Source organism: Talpa occidentalis, unplaced genomic scaffold (genome assembly GCF_014898055.3).
Source record: "Talpa occidentalis isolate TD23 unplaced genomic scaffold, MPIMG_talOcc4v2.1 talOcc4.5, whole genome shotgun sequence".
NCBI classification, from domain to species: Eukaryota; Metazoa; Chordata; class Mammalia; order Eulipotyphla; family Talpidae; genus Talpa; species Talpa occidentalis.
In genome coordinates, this window is record NW_023604861.1 from 127,802,974 (window position 1) to 127,826,569 (window position 23,596).

Genomic DNA, 23,596 nt, shown 5'->3' on the forward strand with positions numbered 1-23,596 from the left:
GAAACCCCATGATGTGGTGGCGGAGGGGGCTGCCAAAGGTCAGCTCTCGCCAAGCTTGGCTGATGGAGTTATAGTAAGTCCTCACTTAATGTCATCGGCTTTAAGCAAAAGGATGTCAAACCAAACCAATTTTACCAGAGGCGATCAAGAGCAAAGGCTACAACAAGAGCTAAGTTCCGAAGGCAATGGACAGCCAAAAGTGTCTAACATTTAAGCATCGTTTGCATTCATTCATTCATTCCCAACCTGATGATTGCAGTACAGGGGTGTGGGTGATTGGAGCTTGTCCCGGCGTAAGGTGGGACCCCACCCTGGACAAGATGTCCTTCTACTGATGGGCACATCACCCCCTCCACACACACCCCCCCCACCCACACATTCACTCGCGTGCATCTGTGGGATGTGGGAGGAACCTGGAGTTCCCCGGAGAAACGCACACGTGCCTGGGGAGAATGTGCAAACACGCACAGAACAGGCCACCACGCTGCCAAGCTCCCCCGTCTCTCCCTGCTCCCACCCTCGGTGGCTCTGCACCATCAGAGCTCATCTAAACACCTCATTTGACACCTCAAGTTTCCTTTCCTCTGTCCTTTCAGAGCCCTCTGTGCCATCTTCCCGTCTCCTCCAGGTTCCTAATAGCGCCAAGGGCTAGCCCACTTCCAGGCAGAGTGACTGGCACGAGGTTCCCTCTGCTGGCAACACCTCCCCTCCTGCACCCGGGACCAAGCCCTGCTGTTCGCCAAGGCTGTGCTCACCTCCTCATGATGCTCACTGCCTCTGGGTCGCCACAGCTGCTTGCATCTGTTGGTGATGGTCTCCGAGGGGTGCATGGCCTGCCCCTGCTCAACTGCCCCCGTGTGTACCTTCTTGGCAGAACAGGCTCTGGAACCTTCTGTGCAATGAACCAACACCCCCACGGTGGGCTCCTAAATCACAATTCTTCCCGACCGGGCTTTACATTCTGAACTTGCCAGTTCTCTCAACAAAGCAGAGGAGGGCAAGCGCTCGTGTTTCCAAGCACAAAGTGACCACACACCCAGGATCTCAGTGCCTCTCTTGCCATGGCCAGTCAAGGCCAGCGAGGTGGCAGGGTGACGTCAGGAGGGAGCTGAGTGGCTGCCACGGCTGCTGGGAGGCTCAGGGCAGAACAGGCAGGGCCCGGCGTAGGGACACAGGATCCCGACAATGACCCCAAACAGGTGGAAAAAGGCAACTGAGCGTCCTGCGCACCTGATAGCTTTCTAAAAATAGCTGGTGGGCCCTGCTTCCGCAGGCTCCCTTCTGGGAAGGGCCAGGGATTGAGGCTCCCGATTATTTGCTCAGTTAAGTGTCAGAGACATGAGGCAACCACAGCTGGTTCCAGATCTACCCATTGCAGGCAGGCCCGAAGCTGAGACCTGCCGGCTGGCCAGACATGCCAGCTAGGGACTGGGGTCCCGGGCCTGCCCCCCATCACCTCCTGCTTGCTTCTGCCCCACTGCCTGGCCAGAAAGGACTGCTCCTTGTGCACCAGTCATGTGGGAGGGGAAGGGAGACAGGGCAGGGGCAGATGCCAGCAGGCTCCGGGCACCACCTCTTCTTGGCCAAGGGACCCGGGTACACAGACATTCTCCTCACCCCAAGGCACTGACAGCATTGAGCAGAAATGTCACGATCTGAAGCCACATGGCGTAGGAGGAAGCGAGAAAAAAAGAAAGGAATTCTCTGGGCTGAGCCCCAGAAGTCTCCTCTGCCCTCTTGTGGGGCCAGGCTCAGGGACAAGCAGTGGGCACGGGAACAAAGGGAGGCCTTTTCTCTTAGGCCTGGCCTGGCCCCCGGCTCTTTGAGGCCCGGCTCCTCCAGTTTCTCCTCCCTCCTCCACGTCTAGACGGGAAATGAGCTGCCAGCACCTTGCAGCGGCGCCTTGGGCCTCCCTCCCGTGGCCGAGCGGCCGCTGCACCGAGGGCGCTCTGCCGGCCCGGGGAAAGCTCTAAAAACAGATCCTGCTCATGAGTAGCGGGTGTTCTCACCGGCCAGAGAGGCAGCACGTTTTAGATTATCATTAAGTCACCCAGACGACCAAAGTCTGAGAGGGTTTGCCCTAAAAATACCAGGGAGGAAAATTACTTTCAAAGTAAGATCTCCAGCAAATATAAATCACCTCCCACCTTCCTTGGAAATGGGCCTTTCCGAGTCTTCTGCTAAGAGGCAAGGAAACCGGAGGCTTTTGTTTTTCTGGAACTTTTCACACCAAATGTGCTTCCCCACTGCGAAGCCCTTCAAAAACATTGACTTTTAAACACGGGTTTCTTGGCCTTGGGCGCGCCACGCGAGCTAGCAGCGCTGCAAAGGCTGAAAAGGCCACACGGAGAACAGAGAGGACTGGATTCCTGACCAGGGCACCAGCGCACAGGCCCTCCTGAGTCCAAGACCGCAAACGAGCCACGTTTCCCTCACTCGCTCTGCGCCCAGATCATGTGGCCGAAACGTGACGCCAGCGCCCCGGCGGCCACCCTGGCACCAAGCGCTAGCACATGCCAGCCCCCCACCCATGCCAGCCCCCCACCCGTGCCAGCCGTCCACCCGTGCCAGCCACCCACCTGTGCCAGCCTCGCCCTGCGTCTCCCCGCGGCGCCTCCCACCTGTCTGGGGGCAGCAGCATCTCCAGACTTTCCTGGGACCCCTGGGCAGAAGCGCGTGTTCCGAGCCCAGCCAGGCCCGCGGGACCCTGGGCCACCTCTCTGCTGCCCTCCCGGCCAGCTCTGGATTTGGTGGTGTGGAAAGAGATGCAGATGAGCAGCTGGGCACCGGGTGAGGCGTGCTTGCCACTCCCAGCACGGCGCTGAGCAATGCACCTGCCTCACCAAGGTGCCGGGAGATAAAGCCCAGATGGGGAAGGAATTTGGAAGAGTGAAGCGTGAGTAGAAAGTTCACTGTCATCAGAGCCCGGCTGAAGGTGCGAGGCAGACTCCCGAAAGAGGGGCAGCTTCTACGAATCCTCTCCTCAGGAGATAAGTACTTTCTTCAAGGTTCCCTGCTCACTCTGCTAACAGGGATTGCAGAATCATTGCCAAGTCCAAGTGGTACAAACAGCAAATAATCACTTGGACAAGAAGCCTGTTGAAATGAGTCTTTGCTGGGGACAAGGTCGGCTGGCAGGCCTGGCCTATAAATCACTGCTCCCTGCCCAGCCCATTGGTTCTGGCAGAGAGAGACGCTCAGGCGGGCGCTGACATTCCATGGTTCCTACCACCCGCACACAGTAGGTGTTCAGCCAGTGCTAGTTGAGATGAATAACCACAAGGCAGCTGAGGTGTGAGGGAGCAAAGCCCTGTCCACTCAACTTGGGGATTCGCTCCATAACGCCCAGGCAAGGGGAAATCAGACAGGACTTCAGCAGTAGCCCGGGCGACAAGGCCATTCTCCCAGCTTAGCTGAAAAGGATTTTGGGGGTGGGGGAGCCCAGGGAGGTGAGAATTAACATAGTTACTGTATAATGTTGCAGCGGCGATAAGACTAAAATTTTAGGATTTTCTTAATGAGACTCCTGCATTCACTGGTTTTCCTTATCTCACTGGCAAGAACCATAGCTTAGCATTTTTGTCCTTTGCTTTAAAATGGAAGAATCATAAGAGGGATTGGAAAACTCACCCTGGAGGATACCTATGCACCCCTTTGCTTTCCCTGGGGAATGTGCCCCTTGGCCCCTGGCATGCCCCGATGCAGGAGGCAAGCTTTCTGAGCTCAGAGCTTACTGAACAAAATGCAAGTTGCAAATTGGGGCTGGGAGAGGAACCAGTGGAAGCAGAATGCCTGGCACCCTTCAAGCCTCTGCCTTCCCTCTCAGGACTCAGGCTCTGGAAGCTATTTACCCTCCCTCGACCCCATCCCATAATCCCTCTGGTGGCAGATGCACAGGTTTCCTAACGCTCGGCTCCAGAGAGACAAGGGCCACCTGCCCATGGGTTCAGCCCTTTGGGGACTGTGCTCAGGGCAATGACAGAGTCCAGCCCTTCCAACAAGCCCTCACATCTATAAGCCACTTGGGCTTTTGCAGGGCGGAGGAGGTGGATGGCGTCATGTAGAGAGTGCCAGCCCTGGATCAGGAAGCAGAATTACCAGGTCAGGTTTAGGGCTTGGCTGGAGGAGGACAAACCCTGCCCTAGGGCCCGGGCCTTGGGTTTCTCTTCTTGTACTCTGGGGCCTTGGTCCCTTTGGGGCAGCCAGAAGAAAGTCCTGCCACTCCACTTGGATGACCATTCAAACTTGCAAAAAAGCAAGAAAGGCCCTGGACTCTACAAGCCCCTTGTAAAGTTAAGCATCAGTCCTATCAGCGGCTTGTGGCTCAGTAGAGGGGACCATTAAATATGTAAACCCTGCTCCAGGGTGCCAGGTAGAAGCCCCTTCCCTTCCTCGTGCAGGTAGGACCTGGCCAGGAAGGCTCAGGCCCAGGTCCTGCTGAGCTGTCAAAAGGAGGGTCCTCTGGGTGAGCCCCCTGCATCAGCCCCCTCCCACATTAACCACTACACGACCCACCAATGCAGGCTCCCTGGAGGGCTGGCAGGGAAGAGGGACAGAGGACACTGGAACATTCTATCACAAACCCCCTTTATTCCTGTCATCCAGATTGTGCATCCAGCCAAGAAAAATACTTACAAAGGAAACACCAGAGTGAGGAAAGGGGTCTTTGTAAAATGTGGGCACTAATCAGAATTTGTATCCAGGGAAAAATGACAATTGTTAAAGCCCTACATGCAGCCTGAACTCTGGTTTATGATAATGTAACATTTCCAGCAATAATATTCGGGGAGGAAAGAGATGAAAATGAACTGAACTTTATTCGGGGATCTCATTACTCTGAGTATAGTTCCTTTTGCTAACATACAGAAATATCTATAATGAGGATTTGTGTTGTCCTAAGAAGAAAGGCAGGAAAAAAGGACCTTAAGGGCACGGGCTAACTTTGATCTGCTATCAGACCGGAGTTTGTTTCCACCTAAAGTTTTGGGATAGATAGTTGTGTAATCAACCACTGCATCTACCCCTCCAGGGGGTTTTTGGGGTCTCACGGTCTTAGGCCCTGCGGGACAGGAGTCAGGACAAGTGGCCTGGCCTTGACCTCCATCTGGGGTGGGAAATACCAGCGAGTCCACTCTGGATTCCAAGCAAACAAGGCGTGCTCTGTCCTCCCTCTCCGCTCACCCAGCTCCGAGGCTTTCTTTTTGTTTTAGGTGGTCTATGAACGTCAGAAGGTCTCCCTGGGAGGATTCTGTAGGGGCCAATCCCCCCAATCCTTCCTGCATAGACGAGGGACTGAGGTCCTGGACCCCATGCCTGTAGAGGTGGGAGACAGCACACCACCAAGGTGGCAGGAGGTGCAGGTCTGGGGGAGCCCACACCAAGATGGAGGAAATGCATGGAGACTTCTCAGGGACATGGCGTTAGCTGAGCTGTGGCAGAATTTCTGGGGTTGGTTTTTCCAAGGAAATAGCAGAAGCACCAGCCCAAGTGAGGAAAGGGGGGCAGTAGATAGTGTGGTGCCAGGGCTTGAGTGTGCATAGAGCATCCCTTGGGGGAAGGAAATGTCTCCTTGATCCCCGATGGGGTAGCCTTGGGCTCACCCCTTCCCAGAAGACCATCACTGTCTCAGGAGTCTACCAGCTAGATCCCAACTTTTATCTGCACGCTGAAGAGACTGGAGCAGTTGCAAGGATGGATAATTTAAACTTTCATATTAGCTGGGCTCTTTTAAAATTTTCTGGCCAATTGCTTATATTTCTAAGCTTAAAGAATAAAAAGAAGTCAGCAGATGGCAGGCCCAGAAGGAAGTGACTGAGAAAGACTACCACAGGCCTGGCCCTTGGACACAAGAGAGGGAAGACGGCCCCAGGCTGTGCACGCCCCTCCCGCCAGACCCCGGGCCTCAGCCCCAGAAGCTGGTGACCAAGGAACCAGCTGGCCCTCTTTGGGTGATGGCAGCCTCTGCAGCCTGGACCCTGCCTGGGCAGGCCAGTCCCTGCTCACCCCAGCCCATTTTGCTCCCTTTCTCCAGAGCCCACATCTCCCTGTGCTCAGAGCCATCAATGTGGAAGTGAGCTGCCCCCCCAGCCCACTGCTGCACACCCCAGGCTGGACCCTCAGGCGCTGGGTGTAGGGCATCTGCTCACCAGTCTCCTCTCAGCCTCCCCAGGGCCCTGACCAGGCCTGGACCAGAGTCCCGGTAGATTTGTTGATTGGCTATTTGGCCTGTGGGTCTACTTCCCAGGCCCTTGCTTATGAGCAGCTCGAATTCCAAAAAGTCTGCCAAGATGTCAGTTATTTGTAACTCAGATCATACTTCCCTGTTGAGGCAAAGCCATCCATGGTCATAGGCTGCCCTGCTGGATGCAGAGAACGGCACCCTCATAACCTAGGTCGTTGCCCCATGGCATGAGAGACCAAATTATGTGTGCAATTCCCCAAAGGGGCCTCCGCCGAAGAGGAAGAGAAGGGAATGGACTCTTCTTGTTGCTGGCAGTGAGGTTGGCCAGTGTCTTATGTGTGTATCGTGTGTGTATCGTGTGTGTGTATTGTGTGTATCGTGTGTGTGTGTGTGTGTGTGTGTGTGTGTGTAACTGAGAGGAGGCTTGTTAAATCAGCTTATCTGGAAGCTATGACCGCTGGCCTTGAGAGAGAGAGGCGTAACTGCTGGGCTGTGCGCGGGGTGGTGTCTGGCCAGCTGCGCCTCCCAGACCTTGTCCAGGAGGGGCCCAGCCCTAGAAGTGAGGGTCTTCTGGAAGTGGGACCTGGGCTTTGTTTTTCTCCCCACTTTTTCTACTATTCTGATGACCAGGCTGGGCAGGGTAGGAGGAGGCCTTCTATGTGACCCAAAGCTTGAGTCCAGGAGGAGCCTCGGGGAGCCCTCCTGAGCATGCTGGGCGCAGGCACCCTGTCATCCAGCTCTGTGTCCATTTGGACAATCACACCAGAACACAAAGCCTGAGAGCAGCGATTGATCACTCAGCTCCTCAAAAAAGCATGCTCCGAGCCCCGCGCCCCCCCCCATTGTGTGGGGACAATGTCAATCACTAGGCTCCGTGCCGCTCCCCCACAGACCCCCACCATTGAGGATCACCCCGTGCACAGATGAATTTCGGGCTGGAGCTCTTCAGGTGAGTCCTCGCCCCAGTGAGTGCTCAGTCCTCGGGGGAGACAGGCTGATTGATGCCTGACCCGCGCTGAGGTGTGATTTTCTTGGGGAACAGTCTAGTTCCTGGCTCTATCACACACTTGTGTGTAATTGCCAACAGGCAACTGTGCAAAATGGGGCTTAAAAGAACTCCCTGCCTGCATGTGCTGTTGGTGCATTAGCATTAATTTGATGAAGGTCCACTCTTTAGCAGTCCTGTCTATGGGCCTGGCGTTGCACTGGGCACGTGGATGCGGAGATAGACCACACAGCATTGCTGCCTTTAAAGATAGACAGTTCTAGCTCATCGTTGTTGTGATAGGGTCACCACAGGAAGAATACAAGGAGTGCGGGCGAGGAGCTGGCCCTTCCTTGCCCCAGACCCAAAGGCCAGGCTGGAAAGGGTGTCCGGGAGGAGATGGTGCCTGAACCACCTCCCAAGAGGGTGAGTTGGGTGGAGAAAGGGAGACGGACCCCTCCCCTCTTCTAGGCGGAGAAAACTGTCTGAGCAATGAAAACCCAGGCAGCAGACTGTGTGGTGAGCTCAGGAACTGGGGAGGCGGGGGACAAATGGAGGAAAAAAAAGTGGGGGAGAACAGAAATGACCCTAACACCAGGTCCCAGAGTGCCAGGGGTTCAGGAGGGGGCTGAATAGACAGTTCAGAGGCGTTCTTGCAGAGAACAGCCGAGCCCTTTGCTCCCAGCTGGGGGAGTGCTGGATGGAGAAAGCCCGGGGAGAGGGTGATTTTGGTAGGACTTGGCTAGCTGGTAGTTCTTCATGTGTGGCTGCTGTGTGGGAGCTAGCCCTGGGGTGGAGGGTAAGAGAAGTATCCAGGAAGAGCCCCAGGTATTAGACTTGGCAGACTGGAGGGATGGTGGTGAATTCTACGGAGAGTGGGATGCTGGAGGGGGTCTGGGGGGAGCAGAGGAACATGAAGGCGGCGGGTTCTTCCCAGGTGAAAGGGCAGGAAGGAGCCCTCCAGGTGGGGGAGTCCACAAGTGTGGTGAGGACAGATGGAGCTCCTTTGATTTCAATAAAAAAAGAAACTCAACCCTCTTCCCTGAGTCCAGATGTTCTAGAATGAGAGCTCACCACTTCCCAGACACGGCCCCTCCTTCCGACAGTGCCTCAAAAAAATCAAGGGACATGAGCGATTCACAGCGTGACTGTGGCTGTGCATCAAATGCATCGAGATCAGGCTCCGTGGCCACGTAGCTGCTTCTCCAATTTTGCAGACGGAGGAGCCAGGAATGAAGCCAGGGCCTTCCTCGGACCACTGCTGTCAGCCCAGGTGGGCACTGGTCAGGGTGGGAGAGATGGAGGAAAAAGCCTGCAGGAGCATCAGAGGCAATTTCCAGGGAGAACCATCTGCCCAGCTTCCTGGGGGTCTGCAGCCGCCCACCCACCCCACACCCCACTCCCAGAACCCCTAAAGGCTCTCTGATCTGGGGTGCCCCGGCTCCAAGGCCCTTCCTGCTGTTCTCTACTGTTCAGGTCTCTGAAGGCGCCTGGAGGGTTCCCAGAACTGGGAAGTGGGAAGCCCGATGAAAACCCGAGGATTGCATTTCATGCTCTTCAGAGGCTCCGCAACCCCACTCCCTGGCAGCATAATTACAGATGCCTCCCTCCTTACAAACCCTTCCTACGCGCTGCATAAAGGAATACAATTTCTGGCTGTCCAAATTACAAGAGCCCATAATGCACAAAAGCAATAAACACAGGTTCTAACAGCAATCAGATACCACTTATCGTAAACAATGGTTTTTGTGATTTATTGCGTTTGAAGCAGGTTCAGCATAACTCCTTAGAAGATTTGGTTATTCTTGTTTTCAAGCAATTGCCAGCAGCCAGCTGACGTCAGAAAAAATTGCTCAAGCGCAGCAGATTTTAAAAATAGGGCCATTGGGGTGTTAAAATAATAATAATTATAATAGAAAAATTGGGGTGGCTGCAGGCGGATGTGAAAGTCAAAGATCGAGCCTTTGGGGGCCTGTAGGCTCCCCAGCCAAAGCCCCTGCACGCTGCGGCTCATTCTCACTTCCTGATGCCTGCCCACTGTCCTCCTGTCCCCCGAGAGATGTGGGAGGGAGGAGGCGGCTAGTAACCAGAGTGGGCCGAGCGACAGTCTGGATTAACACGTCAAGCTGTTGAACATCCCCGCGCAGGCCTCGGTTAGCGCTGGGACTCAGATACCAGGGAAGAGCAGAAGGTTAAGTTCAAACAGCGCATTTGCGCCAAGAGGCCTGCGGTGATTCCCCGAAGGACGCCTGCCCAGTTCTGGCAGGAGAGGTCGCGTCTCACCTGAGCCCTGTCTGTCCACCTGCTGGGGCGGCGCTGCGGACGCTCAGGAACAGAAGGCAAAGAGGGGGCCCCAGATTGCAGCAGGGCTTTCCAAGTGGTTTGGGCGACACCCCAGGATTCCCCGGGGGATTTTCAGGGGCCCCTGAAGGAGGGCTCTCTTTAGCCAGAGAGCTCTGCTTTCACTAATCGTCTCCCCTGAGTTTCTGTGCGCGTTAGCCAAAAAAGGGGCCTAGAGAATTAATTCTCAAACAGAAATCAGCCAGTTCTGCCGCTAACTTCCCCCCATCTCCTTGAATTTAACATTTCACCATCATTTTAAAAGTCCAGGCACAGGTAGGAACTTGCTCCAGGAGAGTGTGATAGCGAGAACCTTTGAGAGGGGTGCTCCTCTCCCCTCCTGGGCACCCTCACGTACGGAGCCCGCCACAGTGCGGTGGACTTCCCTGTGGAGCCAAGGGGGACAGAGGGAGAGGGAATCGTGTGGTCAGGGATGCGAGCTCACAGGAAGCAGAGCCCTTGCTGTGGAGGCCATAAAGTCACCTGAGTGTTCTGGAATCTCCAGGAGCTGGAAGATTTAACCAACATGCAAGTCCTTAGATACTGATGGGGCGTGTGTGCACACATGTGCAACACACTGCACACCCATGCACACACCCATGCACACAATGCAATACACACTGCACACACATGCAACACACATTGCACACACATGCACATATACACGTGCACACACACCCGCGCAGATCTGTCCCGTGCCTGCTCCGACAGTCGCTTCATTTCAGTCTGGCAGTCTGGAGGCGAAGCTCTCTCCCTCAGTTTAGAGCAGAGAGCAGAGAAATCACTGAGCTACACAGATCATGATAAGGAAAATGGATTTGTTAGCGACTACCCAGTCCTCAGAGAACAGTCATGGTATCTTCTTTGAAATAAATTCTCAGAACATCACTCACCCAGGTGGAAAAAATATATTGATTGCTAACATTTATTGCATACCTATATTCCAGGCCCTGTTCTAAAGTCTTTTCACAATTAACTTATTTCATGCTTACATTCGATGCCACCAGTATTCTTCTCCCTGTGGCATAGATGAGGAAACTGAGGCACAGAGAAGGGTAACTGACCAAGGGCAGCCAGCAAGGAAGCAGGAACACAGTTCCAAAGTGCACAGGACTCACAGTGGCTTCTGCCATTCCCACCCAGGGGACTGACATTTCCCTTCGTGTGGGTATCCTGTCAAGTCCCCGCTGGCCAGGATCAATGCACGGATACAGACAGGTGGGACGCATGTCACTTAAAACAACGTTGACACCAGCCTGCAGGAGGCTGCAGTCCCCGACAGCGCCCAAGCCCGTCCTGTGTGCTCGGTGGGATCTTCTGCCAGACAGCCCCCTCCCGCCCCAGAGATAAGCCACACGGAACAAACCAACCCTGAAGTCTGCAGACCTTTGCTGAGTGTTGATATGTCAGGCGTGGTGCCACATCTCTAGACAGCAAACAGGAATTCCAGAGAAAACCAAAACTTTCTTTTTGATAAAGACAACAGAGGTTCGGGGCTCAAAGACACCTTAACAGGGAGATACGTTTCACCAGATCCTCCCATCTCCAGCTCCCTTCACAGACTCCTGACCCTCCCCTTCAGTCCTCTCTGCAGGGCAGGATGAGAAACAGCACCTCGTGGGAGCGGCTTCCTCCCCAAGGCACCCAGCCACTTTGCCGGGTGCTGTCCAATGGCTCACTCAGTTATCTCCTGCATTACGTTTTCTCTCACTGTCTCCTGGCTCCTGTTTCCTTGGCCAGAGGGTTCCTGGAAAGTGGAGCTGTGCTCCCTGACGTCCCTCATCATCTAATACATACGCAGCAGAACCTCAGCAGTGACCAGAATCACCTGGGGAGTTGATTCGAATGCCAAGTCCCGAGCCCCATCGCTAGAGATTTTAATTTGGTGGGTTGGGTGTGGGTCAGGAGATCCTGTTTTTCAAATGCCCTGTATGTTCCCATGTCTGAGATCTATTTTTTGGGAAACACTGGTCAGTCGTGTCCTCCAGATGGCATCTACGTGGGTTAAATTGTGTGCCCCCCCCACCGCTTCCCCTCCCCCTCACCACTTTTGCACCCCCCATACCCCCAGACATACAGAAATCCTGACTCCCAGTGCCCCCGCATGTAAATGTAACCGTATTAGGGGACAGGCTCTTTCAAGTAATTCAGCTAAAATGAGGTGATTAGGGGCGCTCCACCCCAACGTGGCTGGTGTTCCTGTAAGAAGAGGGAATCTGGACACAGTTATGGAGGAAAGACCATTGAAGACTCAGGAGAGAGGCCTGGAGCACTGCCTCCTGCCCAGGCCTCAGAAGGAACCAACCCCGCATCTCTGTCACCTCCTTGGACTTCCAGACCGCAGGACTGAGACAGGAACTTGCCCTTGTTTAAGCCCCAGTCTGTGCAACTTTGTAACCGCAGGCCTAGCAAACCAACACAGCATCCACAGCAGACAGCTTGCCATAGAATTTAGTCCAAACTCCATCTTGGCCAAACTTTTAAGCTGCCCTGAATTCTTCACTAGCTGTTCCTTCCCTCAGGCAGTGACCTACTGCTGCCTGGCACCTGCCTGGTCCAACGTGGCCACCTGGTGCTGGGGCCGAAGATGGCTGGAGAAGGCGTCTCTCACCAGCCCACGCCTGCCCAGCCTTGGGACTCAGCCACAGCTTTTCCCGTGGGCAGGGGCCACCAGCCACCTCCGCACCCCACCCCGAGGCTCCAACCTCTCAGCACTGTCACCAGCTCATGAAGCTCTGCTCGGGGCTGGGTGGCTCGGGGCAGGAGCCACCAACTCTGCTAGAGGGTGTCACTGCCCTCCCCGCCCCCCAGCATTGTCACCTGGAAGGCCTGGCTGGTGACAACGGCCCCGGGGGCACACCCTTGAGAAGGGGCACCTCTGCCTGTACCTGTCCCCATGAGGGAGATGGACAGGCCCTAGCAAAGCCTGTTGGAGCTTTGCTTCTGGGGGCAGCACACTGCCACGGCCCCCACCACACTGGGGTGTCCCTCATGGAAGGTTGTAGGGAAAATGGAGTGGCCATCCCCTCCCTGACCTCTACGGCCGGCACCAGGGGTCTAGCTTTCCTCCTTGGTCTCATTGCCCGCATGTGATAATGCGCAGGTGCAGAAAGGCCTGGGGGCGCAAGCACAGGGCATGCGTGCCTGTAACTGCGGACACCAGGGCCGAGAGGTGTGAACACGGAGCGCGTGGATACCTGTAAGTGCAGAAGGGATGCGAGAACGAGACGGGAGAGGGAGACAGAGAACAGTGGGGCTGGGGTGGGAGGGCAGAGAGAGAAAGAAGAGAGAGAGAGGATCTCGGGGTACTGGGAGCCTTGGTTGCTGCCATCCTCCCTGCCTGCCAGGCTCCCCGCCTGCCGTGCCTGTACCTCGTCCCCTGCTTCAGCATTAAAGGCCTATAAATCTATCAAGGGCTCTAAAATTCCTTTACCCATCTTCTTGAATCAACAGTGAACCTGCCTGGCCTGGCAAGGTTGACAGTACAAAGGTCCTATAAAGTTCAGGGTTCAAGGCCAGGGCTGAGCTTTGAGGGGCTCTTGGGACACCAACTCCTGGCTACGATCCCCGGCTGCCACACTTCCTGGTCAGGACCTTGCATCTTCTGGGCATCGGGTGTCTCTTCAATTCACCCCGTCACCAGGGCTAGAAATGAGCCTTTCTGCAGGCCAGACTGAGCCGCATTCCCCGGCCGCCCAGCACAGGGCTGATGCTGGATTAAGGGTCTTCAGAACGCCCTCAGCTCCACCCTCTTCTCATTTCCTTCTCTCCTTGATCCTGTTTTCTCCCCGGGGTATGGGTGACGCGGCAGCCCCTGTGATTAACTCAGCCGGGACTATAATCTCAGGAAGGAAGGAATGGAAATCATTTTTGGAATATAAATCAAAGAGGATTTCAGTTGAAGTTATTTAAAAGAAATTAATTGACTTGTACTCGCCACAATACACTGATAAGGGTTCATGGCCAGGCCCATCAGGAATAATGAAAAAACAGTTCATAAAATCCAGCTGTCAAAAGAGCCTTCCGCAGCCTCTCTGGGGGGACACCCTGCAGCCCCCGGGTCGCAGGGCCGCGGGCACATGGGTTTGCAGGGGCCAAACTCAGGCTCTGCTGTATTTTACTCCTGTGTGGGATTAGTCCAATTTTAATACTGTAAGATTCTTAGGGCTGAGACTTCTTCTGAAGCTGCTTTTTATTTCTATACAGCACGATGCACATATTAAATCACAACCAGAGGAAGGATGGGGGCTGGATAAGAACATTTTTGCATTTGGTAGTTCTTTATTTTTTTAGTTTGAAAGGCTTTCTAAAGAGAGATTTCTCCTCCCCCCCTTATTGACTGTCAATGACCTTAAGGAGGAGGGAGTGACGATATTTAATTAAAGACATCTTCGGCTCCTTTCTCCCACTCTCCCAAGTCCATGGAGGAGAATAAGTTATGAACTTAAAAAAGCCACACACACAAAGCAAAGACGAGGGGAGTGAAAGCTCCACACAATCCAGACCAAGTCCCTGCACCTGACAGGCAGCTCAGCCCCCACGGCACTCCTGTCTTATCCAAGCGTGAGAACTCACAATGCAGGGGCCGAAATGATCCCCGGGGGGGGGGGGGGGCTGACTCCATCGGCCACCGTCCCCCTGAAAGGTCGCCTCCTGCTCTGGGCTCTACTTGATCTTTTCCTTTTGTTTTTATGGGGGTTACCAAGCACCAGTGTAGGCCTGTCTTAAATGGTACTCACTAGACCCTCCTGGAAGCCCATAGGCCAATGCCAGGGAATGAACTGGTTCCCCACAGCCCCATTTCTGGTGGAAGTATAACCCCCATGTGATGGTAGTGGGAGGTGGGACCTCTGGCAGGTAATTTGGAGCCCTGAGAAGCAGCAATGTCATGTGGCTTGGTCTCTCTTGCTCATAAGACACAGGGGAGGCCTCTGCTTGCAAGCCAGGAAGCGAGCCCGCCCAGCCCTGACCACACTGGGACCCCTGCCTTGGGCTTCCAGCCTCCAGAGCTGTGAATAACTAAATTTCTGTTGCTTAAGCCCTCCAGTTTGTGGTGTTTTGATATGGCAGCCCGGGTGAATGCAGGAGGTACTGTTTTTATCATCCCTGTTTTACACAGGAAGGAACAGAGGCACAGAGAGCTTAAGTCACTTGCTCAAGGTCACACTGTAAGTGGCACAGTCAGCAGAGAGCCCAGCAGTCTGGTGGAGTCTGTGCTTTCACAGTGACTCAGAAGCTGCCTCTCGCTGGGCTTTATGTTAAATGCTCCCACAAAAAGCCACCCTCCCTGGGAACAGGCTTACTGACTGGCTGGTGGCAAGTCCATGGGTCATGGGAAGCCAGGTGAGAGTCCCACATGTCGTCAGTCTGAGCGATCTGCTCAGAGCAGCCTCATGAGGTCCCAAGTCAAGGCCTGGGGCTTTTATCTGCAAGACGGAGAGCCCGACAGTGACTTTCATCTCATGCTCTTCTAGAAGCTCACCCCTCCTGCATCAAGAAGTGGAGACTAATTTCCCTCCTTTGAATCCAGGTGGGCTTGGAGTCTACCTGGAGCACAAGTCACAGGTGACCCTGCTGAGGCAAGTCATCAAAGGTGATGTGGTTTCCACCTGTTAGCTGGGGACTTCCCTCAACTACCCTAACCCACTCCCAGTCCAGCATCCATGGAAGAAATCTGCCCATGATGAGGCCATGGACTGCGAGAAGCTAAGCCCTGGGGAGCTCATGCTCACAGGCGTTCCAGTGCACGCCCAGCATTTCACTGGCAACCTGCACCCCCGCCACCTGGCCACAGGAGAAGATGCCTGTGGATGGACAATCTGCCACTAAATTGCCCAGCCCATGTGTATGCCCGCCGAGGTCCAAAACATTGTGGGGACCAGCTCCCTGCTGTGTCCTGTCTGAAGCTCTGACCCATAGACACTGCAAGAGAAACAACATGGTCACTGGGATGGCTGGTTATGCGGCCACGGGGCCAGAACAGATGGCCGGTCACACAGGCCCCCGGGTCATTCCCTTCCAGTCTGTGGTGAGCATGAGGCTATGGGGACCTCGGTCCAGGCCCTGCTGGGAACTCTATAGAGTGGGGCCCGACGTCCTGGTTGGCAGATGGACAGACAGCACCGCAGGAGCAAATGTGCCCCTGGGTGACTTACAAAGGCCAGGCCTGAGCGAGTCAGGGCTTCCGATCACTGCCGTCCTGCTCCCCAGTCTGGGTCTTGAGTCAAGAGGTGGGTGAAGCCAGACGCTAAGAATGTAGACCAAAAATATGTAAGCTTTCCCCAGAGGCTCTACCAAATCAGGAAGATGAGTCCCTCAAGACATCAGAGCTCCCAAATCGAGCTGTTGCTGTTGTGACCATGGTTGAGGACACACTGCCCAGATGGGGCTCACAGGTCAGTTCAGGGGGAGCGAGGACTGTGTATTCCTGTTACCCTCGGGTCAGAACAGACAGGGCTCTGCATGGGAGCCCCTCCCTCCTGGGGCCTTTCTTCTCAGCTTTACTGTAGGTTCTGACGTGCGTGGTGCTCCTGGGTGTGGATCACCAAACCAAGAAGCTGGGCCATGAGCACAGGAGAGTGAGCATGAGCCGAACAGCTGGCTGTGCCGGCGCAGCCTCACACGGGAGGCAAATGCTGCAGCAACCCCCCTTCTTCCAGGCCACATGTTGTGCTTACTCAGAAGTCTGCGTCTAAGGGGTTCTGCACCTCCTCCAACGTGCTCCTTCCCAAGCTGGCCCTGTGGGAGCTTCTGTCTGCTCTCTGGGTCTCATGAGAGGTGGTTCTAGGCAGTGCTTTGGGAGGACTCCTGGGCCTGGGAAGGCAGACCTGGGCTGGGGTCCATTGGGGATGCAGGGGAGGGACAGCACTGACCCACTAGCAAGGCCACAGCTGGTGGTTGGCCACCTCGAGAGTCACCCAGATTGATGTGTCCACCGTAAGGGTTGTGAGAAGATGGCCTGGAGAGCAGTTCTGAAAGGAGTGGCCAAGCCGACATCCATTGTGGCCCTCACATCTCATCCCGTATATCCAGTCTCCATGCCCATGGCACACACCCTGTGGGGTGTGTTGGGGGAACAGTCACTGGGGTGCTGGGAACTCAGCGGCCCACCTGCCGGGACCAGGCTAGTGTCCTCTCTGAATCTTGGGCTTTGGCCTAAGCTCTCCCTCAGGCCTGGGACTCAGTTTCTCAGCTTGCAAGGGCCTCTGCCAGCAGAAAGTGAAGATGGTGGTAAGAAATACACTTCCGAGGGTAAGACATTTTTGAGTGTGGCCTAAAAGGCCACACAACACAAGACCGGGCATTCTAACACAAGGAAGCAGGATATTCACGCGTTAGTTCCCTGTGGGAAGATTAAAGGCAAAACCCTTCTGAAGCGGCCTCTTGGTGACCGAGCAGCAGATCAAAGTCACTCCCTGCCCTCCTTGGGGTTTGAGTTGGCTGCCAGAGGGAGACAGGAGGGCGGAGAGGTGGGGGTAGGGGCCGGGGGCTCACCCACTGGCCAGGGTTCAGGCCGCAGGCCTGGCCTAGAGCCTGAGGGACCTGGAGGGTGTCTCCCCCAGGGAGACCAGAACTAGATTCTGAGTCCCCGTCCAGCCCCGCACTAGAACCAGATGAAATCCATGGCCCAGCCCCTCCTGGTGCAACCAGTGCCCGTCCCTTCTCTCATCACAGCTGCAACAGAAGCCAAGGTCCACATTCAGGGAAGCCTCTGCCCCAGCCCTCTCCAGCTTACATAGATGGAAATCCTAGGAGCTGCCCCTGAGCTCACAGGCTGAAGTGGCCCCCTGCCCCCCAGCAATGAATGGGTGCACAGAGCAGACACCCCTATACCTGCAGCAGCTCCTGTCAGTGCTCAGAGGCTCCTGTTCTGGAAAGCTCAGGCTGGTGGCATTCAAAGCACTTGCTCTCTCTTTGAACTTTTTCCAAATGAGTGAATTTTCCAGGGAACTGACACTTGTCACTTTAAGTAACAAATACTAATTTAAAAAATTCTTTTTGGATGAAAACCACTCTGAAATGTACTATAAACTTGTCTGACCCTGAACAGAGAGGACATGGAACATGACATTCTCTTCCCCTCGTGGCCTGGGATTGTTCTCAAGAAGTCCCATGACTGGCCTGAGCTGTCACCCGGCGAGGCTCCCAGGGTCTCTGGAGGCCCCCTCTGACCCCAGGCCTTAAGGGAGCATCTAGAAGAACACAGCTTGACCCCTGCTCTCGGGGACCTCGCCAGCTGGGTCAGCGTGCATTTCTGAGATGTTCCCAGTCCGCTGAACTCGGGCTGCAGAGAGGCCCCCAGCAGCAGCGAGGTGGCAAGGGGAAGGTGGGCTCGCAGCAGGGCTTTATGATGGATGCGACCTCCAGCACCGACCCTCTTTGTTTAAACAAATAAAGCAACACACGCAGGGCAGTGTGTGAGGACTGAAGGCCCGTGACATTGTGCTTGGAGATGTTCTGTCTGCACCTTCCTCCTCTTCCTCCAGGACCCTCTCTCCTCACTGGGGCTGGTTTCATTCATGGGGCTCTGTTGGAGCCAGAGCGTGGATGGGCCAGTTCCTACAAACAAAGTGAAGGGGCTTTGGGGCCATGAGCCCCTTTCTGTGTTGCCTTCCACATCTGCAGAATCTTCACGAACCACAAGCCACTGCTCAGGCGGTGCTCACCCCCATGCCTCATCTGTCTCCAAACGTTCGCCAGTTGGACCTGCAGTGATCACGGCAAACGCAGCAACGAGCAGGGGTATCAACGGAATTAATGAGCCACAGATGGTCATGCCGGAAGTGACTCTAGTCACCTTGTAGTCCAACCCTCTCTCAGATGCAGGGACTGGGGCCCAGGCAGGGGATGGCCTGTCAATGGTCAGTGTGACAACAGAGGTGGAACAAGGCCAGGCCCCATGTGCTCATCCCTGTCCAGGCTGTGCCCTGCTGTCCCCTCTCCGGGAAGCGCCCTCCAACCCCCATCTGCCTTGGCTCGCTGAGGACCCAGCCTCCTTAATTATTTACATCTTTAATTCTCACACCTTGGGGTAATTTTGCAAAGGCCATGACTGTGACATTCAAACAAAGCACACACATTCTTAGGTTATTTATTTCACCCCGCTCCCCCCCCACCCCCGATTTAAATTCTCAAGATTAAAGAGGAAAATGCCATCACAGGGAAGAAAAGAACAAATCAAAAAATCAGTTTTCCAAGCTTGGACACCCTGAAGAGTCCTGTGTCCTGGCAGTATTTTAAGTGAACAAACCAGTGGACCAATGGAGTGGCCCACCCCACGGAGGGCCCCAGCGAGGGGCCTGGCCTGGAAGCCACTTGGGCCACACCTCGGTTTCCCTGTTTGTCCACTTTTGTCTTGCGAGCCCGAAGCCCGACTGTAATATCCGGAAGTATCCAAGGTCCATAGCAGCACAGCCCGCTGCTGACTCGTGGGAAGAGCAACAGAACAGGCAGTTGTTGGAAACCCAGCACAGCCTCTGTAAGAAAGTGAAGAGGCCGCCAGAATCACAGAACAAGGTACCCACTGCATCTAAAGAGACAAGCAAAGTGGCCAGCATCGTGGTTGGATGCCCACTGACCACCTCAGGCCAGTGACAGGAAGGGCTGAACTCAGAGGGGAGCCAACCTAGCAGACCTGCAAGCCGGGTCTGTAGGAATTTTATTCTGGGAGGGTCACAGCGACAAAGGGCCACAGAAACCAGGGCTCTCTCTAATCTCTGACAGGTCTCCCTGTGAGTGACCTCCCCTCAGGAGCCAGGAGGTCTGGAGCAGAAAAAAAAAAAAAAAAAGGAAATGGTAGGTGTGGGGGGAGCGGCTGAAAAATCTGACTTCTTCCCAGGAGAACCGCCTACCAGCAAGTCTCCGAGCTGCTCAACAGCGTCTCAGAACACACTGTTCTTTGTTGGGGCAGAAATATGTTCAGTGCTGATTATGCAGGCCGATGAGTAGGCCTCTCTCTCTCTCCTTCTAATCTGGAGTCCTCCTGCTCAGCAGGCACAATTGCGTGCAAGCTATCCCAGAAAAAGCACAGAATGAATGTTCTCGCATCTATTGTTCTCCAGGTCTTGCAAATGCCTATGACTCCAGGTATGGAGTTGTGTTGCTGATGAGACTTGACACATCCTCCCTGCCTGAGCCGGGGCGGCTGCAGCTCGGAAGCATGTCCCCGGTAAGGCCTGGCTTCGACTTCGGCAGACCTTTCCTGTGGGAAGGGGTCCTTTCCAGTTTCAAAATATAGGTGATGTTTTAAAATAATACACAAATTAAAATATATGCTAAAAACAAGCCATTCAGTGGCTGCTTCCAGAGTCACAAGTGAAGTGGGAAGGGACATGAGGAGTTTTCAGGAGTGATGGGAAGGCTCATTTCTTTTAAAAAAGATTTTATTCTTATTTATTTATGCATACAAGAGCTGGGGTGTAGGCCAGAGGTGCAGGGGTGCGGGGGTGAGAGGATTCATCAGAGACAGAGTGGGGAACAGAACAGGCAGACTGACAAAATACACTGTTGAGGGGAGCAGCGGATGAGTCAGGAGGGGTCTGCTGTGCCATGTGGGTTAGCTCCCTGGCCAGGAATCAAACTCGTGCTGCAGTGGCTGCGGATAGCTTCATAGTGCTGAGACTTAACCCCTTGCACAGAGGCACAAAAGACTCATTTCTTGATAGGAAGGTGCGTTACATGGACATCTGCATTGGTCAAGGCGAAATACTCGAACTGTCCATTTATGCATCTCAGCGTGTAGAAGTTATATGAAATACATGTTGAGGGAGGAGCTTTTGGGTGGTGGTGTAAGAAATTACACCTGGATCAGTGAGTTTTCTAGATAAAAATTGTAGCTGCTTATAAATTAATAGACATTTAGTTCCCGTATTTTCAAAGAAAAAGGAAACAACGCAGAGTTCTAAAACTAAATAAATGAAGAACATCACATTTTAAAAACTTGTTGCTGACATAGGCTCTTGAACCTGAACATCAACAATTGGGCTGAATGAGAATGGAATCAAGTCTCATTGAATCTACCCTCAATGCCCACACTGAGGTGCTGTTTCCTCCGAGCCTTATGTCTGTCTCTATTTCCCACCCTTTGTAAAACTGCCTGTGCCTGTACCACCTCTTATTCCATAAGCAGCATTTACTTCAGTGCCTCTTAATTAGGTTCAATTTAACTTGTATCGGCTCCCATTCCAACCCTGGAGAGAGCCACCAGGCAGCAAAGACTGGACTCCAATATCCCAACTTGGACAGAAAGGGAGGCCACTCCTCACCCCAATCCCACTCCCTTTATCCATGCTGGGAAGAGTTAGGGGTTTCAGACTCAAGTCTGACTGCCAGCCACTTTGAATCTCACAGCAGCTCCTGTGTCCCGGATCCCTGAGATGACCCAGTTCATCACGGCACTGACACCCCCAAACTACCGCAGGAAGCAATTTCATCTAATCAAGACGCTCATCAGCTCTCCAGACTGGGCCACAACTTTCCAGACAGCACACAGGCCGGGAGGCGCTCGGCGGCAGACAAGCAGATGCTATTTCCACTTTTGTTCTCATTAAACAGTAGCATAATCATGATTTATAAAAATATTCAAATCTTGAAAAGCATGTCAAAGTGCAACCTCGTCAACTGAACTCAAAAAAGCTCCATGTGCATGATTTGAAATCTGATTTTTTTTTAATAGCCTGGAAAAGATGAAGAGTTGGGCAAAGTTATCAGGTTTTAAAACACTTTTCTAGGAAATAGTTATATTTCCCAACTCAAAATAGTTCAGTTTTTAATAAACCTAGAAATCAACTTCCCCAACTTCAAACACGTTTTTAAATCAGAGAAAATGTGTTGAGTGACATCAGCATCACGGTCGATTGACTATCAGTAAATATCATGTCACCGTGATCAGAGGCTGGTCTGTTTCTCCACCTTCCGCCCTGGAGGGAGGCAAAAGAGGGTCATGGGATATCTCCAGGTCCTGAGGGTGGACTATTTCTAACATTGGTCCTGATTGCTGGAACCAGAAAACAGGAACTAGTAAAATGATACCAGGTGGGTTGCCAATAGATATGTCAAAAACAATGGGGAATTATAATAATAAAATTCCCTCTCATGACTTCCTATCACTTACACTCGTTCTAGACATTTGGAGTCTGCTGCTCATTTCAAGGCCCAGTTCAAGTTTCTCGCTCTTGCATGAAGCCCTCCTGGACTCCTTCTGCAGACCACTGTCTGATATGACCACACCTACCTTAGCCCTTCCTGTACTTAACAAGGTCTGAGTATCTTGCTCCTTCCTCCCAGGCCATGCTTAGAAGAGACTTCCTTTTAGGGTAGAAAAATGTCTCTTTTTTACTGTTCCCTTGCTGCAGTACAGCACAGGACCTGATGTACAGTAGGTGCCACTAGATATGTGATATGTGAGTTTAAGGAGAGCTCATGTAAACATATTATTTCACAATGCTAACCCCAAAGCAAATGCACTTAAACCATTGAGCTTTCCACCTTAGGAAGAGCAAATGCCCCTAACTCACCTGTTCCTACCCTTCTTAGCAGTGGACAAGGGTTCTATTTCTACAGAGAATCTTAAAGATTTAGATTTAGAAACTTAAGCAGTCCTTGCAGAAAAGACAGTCATGAATGCAATGAGAGGGCTGAGCTAGATCCCTCACCCCTCTGTTAATTGCTCAGAAATCACACCAGGGAGACTATGGATCTCAAGTCCTATTCCACACAACCCCATGGTCCTCAAGATGTACTTTCTTGGGAGCTGGTCGGGGTAGGGAGAGAGGAGGTGCTGCCTCTACCTTCTTACAAGGGGCTAAATGTCTGTTCTGCCTGGTTCCGGTTCTGATTTGCTTCAGTTGTCCCCTTTCCCCTTAGCATCCTTGCTCAGCTGCGGGAAGTAAGATGGCTGGTCGAGGACTTCATCGGGGACCCCAGGGCATGGCACGTCTCCAAACACCCACAATGCAGCCACTGCTTGGGCCTGACAGTTCTGCATCGAGGAAAGAAATATCTATCTAGGCACTGCTAGTTTTCCTGCCAAGAAGCTGGGCATTTCCAGTGGAATGTTATCACATTGGCCCCACCTGCCTGTTTCTGATTAGTGGTGGCGGCCAGCCTCTCGCTCTCCATTCCAGTCACCCCAAGAAGGGAGCAGCGGGACAGTTCTAACCATGCCAGTTCCTCATCTATGGAAAACCCCATCAGCCTGGGCAAGAGTAATTCCTGGGCAGACAGCTATCAAAGTGGAAACCCAGGTGCATCGTCAGTATACAGGCCAAGCTTCTGCAAATACTCGAGATTCGCAAAACCACTTGCCCCGGGAGATGGAGCAGAGAGAGCTTCATGCAGCAAGAGTGAAAGGGCTCTGGGGAACCCGGTGAATTGTCCCAAACACAAATCTTCTGACCTCAGAAAGAAATGTGCTCATCGTGGGGACCCCTGTAAACGATGAGCCAGTCTATTATGGGGGTAACTTCTCTCCGAGAGCTATGTGTGAATACTTTGAGGCAGAGGCACAAAATGAAAGATCTCCTGGAGGCACAGGCAACCTTGCCTAGATTCGCCATGAGTCTTTTAAGGTCAATACAGTACAATACAGTACCTACTAGGCAGTACCCAATACAGTACCTACTAGACAGTGCCCAATACAGTACCTACTAGACAAAGTGGTGATTTTAATTCAAACAAATTTAATCCCAATTAAATAAAAAAATTCAGGTGCCCAGCCATAAGTGCTGCACTGCAGGCAGAACAGCTCCACAGCTGCAGGAAGTTCCGGCTGTGGACAGTGCTGGGCGAGGAAGTCCCTGATCTTTCTGAATTTCCTAGCGGACACACCTCGAGTGCAGTGGTGTGGCAGGGAGTTGGCAAGAGCAGGAGCAAGTCCTCCTGCTTCCAGTGGGCTGGCTGTCCTCCCTGCCGGAGATGGGGTACTCCTGCTTTGCACAGCAGGGTGAGACCCTAAGCTGCCATCTCCTGCCTGCTTGGCATTTCCTCTGATTCACCACATCCACCTGGCCCTCAGGACACCTCACTAGCCCCAACCCATTTGGCATCGAGGCAGAGACGGGACACTGGCGTCTCGAAGGGCATTTCAGAGA

At 53.5% G+C, this 23,596-nt stretch overlaps 1 protein-coding gene across 5 annotated transcripts in view; it reads right to left on the reverse strand.

Moving 5' to 3' along the window:
* The window catches only part of KLHL29 (kelch like family member 29), a 255,870-nt gene that overhangs the window by 145,134 nt on the left and 87,140 nt on the right, over positions 1-23,596 (reverse strand). Inside the window, exon 1 of one of the 5 annotated variants that reach the window (XM_037528447.2) lies at positions 756-1,913. The exons of the other annotated variants lie outside the window; for them this stretch is intronic. Within the exon in view, the coding sequence (XP_037384344.2) occupies positions 756-830 (75 nt within the window). The 5' untranslated portion in view covers positions 831-1,913. Of the gene's footprint in view, positions 1-755; positions 1,914-23,596 lie in introns of those variants that run through there. 5 annotated transcript variants of the gene reach the window in all.